Source organism: Chrysochloris asiatica, unplaced genomic scaffold, assembly GCF_000296735.1.
Source record: "Chrysochloris asiatica unplaced genomic scaffold, ChrAsi1.0 scaffold00090, whole genome shotgun sequence".
NCBI classification, from domain to species: Eukaryota; Metazoa; Chordata; class Mammalia; order Afrosoricida; family Chrysochloridae; genus Chrysochloris; species Chrysochloris asiatica.
Window position 1 is genome coordinate 12,043,513 of NW_006408608.1, and position 5,622 is coordinate 12,049,134.

The window sequence follows — 5,622 nt, forward strand, 5'->3', positions numbered from 1 at the left end:
CTGTGGAAAATGGAATTAAAAAGCAGTAGAATTTTCCATGAACTTCTGGAAGCCCCCTTTCGTATTTACGCCTCATCCAATTTTGGAAAAAAGAATAGCAAGGACTAAGGAATTTTCCAAATCCTTATAAACTGGAACATATTTTTAAGCTCTTGGGAAATGTGTATCATCTTCCTTCTTTTCAAAACGTTTAAAGAATAAATTTTGTAACTTTGTCATTTTTTCTTCAGATATTTTTGTATATGAGAAAGAAAACATACAAAAATTCCTCTTTATTGAACTTGAAACGTTGATGAAACACCCAGAAACAAATAATATAGCACTGTAAGTGATTTCCTAATTACCCATTCCTTCACCATTTATTACTACTAAATACCGAAAACTGTGCTATACCGAATATCTCCACTTAACAAACAGCTGCTCTGATTCTAAGCAGTTGGTTTTAGATGCATATAGACTTCAACAATGCTTTATCTCAACAAAGCTTGAATAACTCTTAAAACATTACTAGTCTGAACTCACTTTAATTTTTTTTTTTTTTTTAAATATGCTTTTTATTCCTTTAGGAGAGAAGAGAAAAAAGTTTTGGAATCAAAAAGATTCACTCAAACAGTATGTCAGAGACGGAAAAGGCCCTGATAGATTATCTAGTCAAACATGTTATCCAAGGTGATGCCAAATGGCCGGATGGCCAGCTAGCACCAGGCACCGGGGGTTCTTCATACCTTGGTTGTGTCAGGGAACCCTGTAGTACTAACGCAGTATGGGAAATGCACTGTGAGCGGATGTTGCTCAGAAGCTGGCTGACGGCTGGCTGGCTGCACATCTGAAAAAGACAGTTAGAGGTTGGGATAATAAGAAACAAGCAAAAGAATCTCATGTTGTTGGAAATAGACAAATCTCCCAAAGAAGGCATGCTTTTCTCCTCTTCCTTTTCCATAATGAGAAGACTGGAGAAGCTCTCACCCAAGTGCTGCCTACAGTGAAATAGGGAGAGAAGAAAGCAGAATTTTGCAGTGACCACTCGGGAACATCAGAGACGAGCTTCACTATTCTCTTTGCTTTTGCTAGGGTTCAGTGTCAGAAACTCCATAGAGGCCCTTCACAAATATGACACTAACAGGTGGTCAACCAGATTAGTTTCTAATGTAAAACTAGAACCAGAAATTGATAGTAGGAATAAAAGGAGAAACTAATGAAGAGAGTAGGCAGTAAACCTGGGGTTAATGCCAGCTTGGGACTTAAAAGTTACATAATCTGAGGCTCATCCTCTTATTCAAACAACAGCAAAGATGAAACCTATTTTACACTAGGTTACACAGGGCTGACTTAATGACTGTCAGAAATTCAGGTTCATGTAGACCTCGCACAGAGCTTGGCATGCTATAGGTGCTCCACAAATGTTAGTAACTATGATAATGACCACAACAGCATATGAGATAGGATTGGGGCCATGTGAGTTGTTCTGCTGGTTAATAGAGGAGACTGAAGCCAGGCCACTTCTTCCTTCCACTAGAATGTTTGTTAGTCCACGAGGGCAGAGATCTTTGTCTGCTTTGTCCAATGATACAGGCTCCTATGGACACTGCCTGGCATGCAGTTGATATGTAGTAACTACTGACTGATGGAATACATGAAAGACTGACAGTTCCTTGGGTCTTGGGAAGCTGTGGTGGAGGAAAGAAGTATTAGTTAACATATTACCTTTGGTGCTTTTTTTTCTTCTATTCCAACTCGGTCAAAGCACTCAATGAGGTAGTTCAGCATATCTGTCTCCTTGCAAGTTTCAATAGTGAAATGGTCACTGTAGGAATCCCAAGTACTGGCTCCACCAGAGGCTCCCAAACTTTGGAAGGAAAAAAAAAAAGAATGATGCTTACTTCTTCTTGATTAGTTCATTTTAACACAGTTCACATTTTTACAGCAGAAAGCCCATTAGGTCCCTGCACCCACAACCAAGCACAAACACCCATGCAGCCAAGTTTGTAGCTGATTGCTTATTTCACCTGCTCCAAGTGCAGTAACATTACTTTGTGGTAGACTTTAGGTTTTATGGACCTAAAAAGAAAATATGACCAGAAACCCAACACCACATCTTACTGGAAATGGTAACTTGGAAATAAACTCAGACAGACTAAGAACTGCTACCAAGTGTGATGCATATGAAGGGCTATCCCAGGCCTTCATCAACACTGACCATGGTCACTCAGCCTGACTTGCAGGTTACAACCTATTAGACTACAAACTCTTTAGGGATGACAAAACTTATAAAGTACTAACAAAATATCCCTTCCTTTACCCTAATGACGCTTAGCACAGCTCTCAAAAGCCTTTACCCAGGCAAGCAACTGGTTACATATTTATATCACAGTCCATTTAAAAAATGTCTTTATCCAGCATTTGCCAATAGGACCAAAATTTAGGAGAACTGTCGTTAGGAGGACACATGAAAATATTTGCCACCAACACAAAATTTTCTACAACCTTTAGCAAAAAGGGCAAAGCAATTATGTTAAAAACAAAAGAGAAATCGTAGGCGAGGCGTATCTAATGCTTGGGTCCTACTCCTATTCTAATTTCATTGCTTACTTACATGAACCTGGAATACTGATAGTGAGGAATAAATGAAGCAATGTGGAGGTGATTTGTAATCAGAACACGAGGTGAGGCATTGTTATTATTAGTTTTAACTACTATAAGAGACAAAAACCAAACATAATCTTAAAGGTTAGATGTAAGGGAATTAAAGTTAAGATCAATCAATCAATCACAAGTCACATACCAAATATGACATTAACTCACAAACAGCTTTGATATATACAAAAGATATGAAGAGATTAATCACGACAAAGGAGGAGGCAAGGCATTTTAAAATTAAGAGGAAATGGAAAAACATCAACTCAACGAAAACAAAAAATAGAAAATGACAAAACATGGGGAGAATACTGGGGACTTGGGAGACACATTCCTGTGGGCAGCCAATTAAAGGCAAAGGACTAAAAGGACCAAAAGGAATTGAGAAATTAACAATGCTGTACAGATAGATAACAGGCAAATAATAGCAACTTAACAAATATATATAAAACTGATTTTGGAATTTGGGGAAAACATACCGAATTGACCTGGAATGAAACAATGACAGTCGTAGTATTTCATTCAGTAAGGAAGATAAAGGCAATGCCATCAAAGGCTTTCAGCCCACAGTTTAGAAAGTTTGAATCCCAACAGTCTTGTATAAGCCTGGGGTCTCTGGGTGGCATAAACAAACAGTAAAGCATTCAGCTGTTAACTGCAAATCTGGTGGTTCATACCCACCCAGAGATGCCTTGGAAGAAAGACCTGGGGATCTGCTTTTGTAACGACAACAGTCAAGAAAACTCTATAGAACAGTTCCACACTGTAGTAACACTTAGGTTGGCATGAATCAGGACTCGGTGGCAATGGGGTTCTAATATATAGGTCTCATAAGAGAGAAGGGAAGAGACTGACATGCACTCAAAAGTACAGGCAGCCAACCTCCAAGCTGACTCAGCAGTAACTGCGCCACCCACAGAGCTTACTAGCAGGAGTCTTGACAAAGATGATCAGACAAGCGGGAAACACTCAAACACAAAACAATTCTTGTGTTTCTATAACAATGAACTTATTTGGTATGCTTAATCACAAATGGTTATCTGTTCATTGGCATGAAACAGGTAGGTACTGAAATAAAAACAGAATAGAAAAACCTACAACAAATATAAGTGGGGTGAGTCCTCAAAGTCAGAAAGTTACTGCAGCCATCAGTAACTTTCAAAAGCAATCTGCTATATCCTCCCTGTTCTTTTCGACACTTAATGGCTTCCTGATCACATTCACTGTACATCTCAAAGATAAACTTTAATAAGGGGTTAATCTCATACACAATTAATGGAAAATTTCCTTTGAGCATCTCTCTCAGAAGACAATGAATGTAATTAGATCTTCTTTATGCTTAAAATAAAAAAAAAATTTACACTTGGTGTTTCCTTGATACTAAACCATGCATTTCTCAGATTTCATTTTTCCATTTCTGAAATGAAAAGCCTCTTAAATCTGATGGTGACAGGTCCTGTCAGCTGCAGGGAATCTATCTGATGCATGGGACGCATGTGTGGACAAAGCAGGTGTTGGCTCATGTAACTGCCAATGAAATTATAGTTCATTCTTGGCAGCATTCCGTGTAATTTTAACTTAAATTTGAACCTTCACTGTCACTTGGAATGTCTTTAGCAGAGCTAGTGACAATCTATGTAGAAAACAGTTTGTCTCACACCAGGCAATTCAACGAGAGGCACTCGGAATACACTACAGAATTTTCAAACCTAAAAGAAGTTGGTGGGTTTTGGTGTGTGCATCAGTCACCAAAAAAAAAAAAAACACCAAAAAACACTTCCAGCTGACTTCCAGTAGACAGATACATTATTAAAAAATTTACCAATAGGAAATGTAGAGTAAACCCCAGCATTCTTCAGTATGTTTCACAATTATGAAAAGTAGCTAGTCTCCCTAAAGTTATACATATGTGTCAATGGTCGACATTGACCTATAATGATCTTTAGATTCAAAGTGAAATGAATATGATACTGAAACAGAAAAGTGTAACTAAGCATAAATCTATGATACTATCAATAATGATTTTAAGTGCTTAAAGTAATATATTTTTTACGGATTCCTGGTGTGGCACTGTAAGAAAAGCACTGGACTGCTAATCACAAGGTCAGCACTTCAAACTCACCAGCAGCTCCTTAGAAAGCTTGCAAGCAAGTCAAGTTTAAGTCCCAAGAGCAACCAGAAGCACTGTACCTCCTTCTGGGAGGAAGCGTGAACAATTTTGTGATAGTTACATCAGCAGTTCAATTTTATGGGTGCAATTTCTTTATATAAGAGAAATACAGCTGGGGATTTAATAGAAGCAGAAAATTGTATCCTAGTTCAAAAGCACCAAGGATACATACTTTTTAAAAGGATTCCATTAGGGTTTCTTTTACACTGTGAATAATCATCCTCCCATTTACTAACATTTAGAATGCAAAATGACATAGTTTGGCTTTTCTCAGTGTTAGGCAAGGTGAAAGTTGTGGACATTTGAGCAATGTAGATTCATTCACCAAATATTTCCAGTGTGCCTCCTGTGTCCCAGGCACTGCTCTAGGCCTGGAGGCACTGCACTCAATCCAACAGTTGAAGACTTTGCTCTTAGGGCAGTTACATTCTAGAGGGGAAGACAGTATTAAAAAAACCAACAAAACCCAACATACAAGTGACATGGAGAAAAATGAAAGCAGAGAACAGGTGACAGACCAAGGGGGAGGGAAGTTAAGTAGTGTGTGTGTTTATCTGTTTCTATGTGTTTTATATAATGAGGTCAGGGACGGATCTGATCAGATAGATGGCATCTGCTTATAGACCTGAAGGAAGGTGGCGAGCTAGCCATGCAGCTCTCTGGGGTGAGAGTGGTACAAAGAGAGGGAAGAGAGGGACACGGGAAAGACTTAAGGCAGGAAAGGGGCATCCTGGGTGAGATCAAGAATAGGAGGATGCTAGGGGACAAGCTCTGGTAGCGTAGTGGTTACGAATCGGGCTGCGAACCTTAAGGTCAGC

At 38.9% G+C, this 5,622-nt stretch overlaps 1 protein-coding gene across 1 annotated transcript in view; it reads right to left on the minus strand.

Annotated features, from left to right (window-relative positions):
- Positions 1-5,622, minus strand: part of LOC102838733 (ubiquitin conjugation factor E4 B-like) — a 186,984-nt gene that overhangs the window by 54,260 nt on the left and 127,102 nt on the right. Inside the window, exons 7-8 of the mRNA XM_006866400.1 lie at positions 1,705-1,846; positions 726-826 (exon numbers count right to left, since the gene is read on the minus strand). Coding sequence (XP_006866462.1) covers positions 726-826; positions 1,705-1,846 — 243 coding nt within the window. The remainder of the gene's footprint in view (positions 1-725; positions 827-1,704; positions 1,847-5,622) is intronic.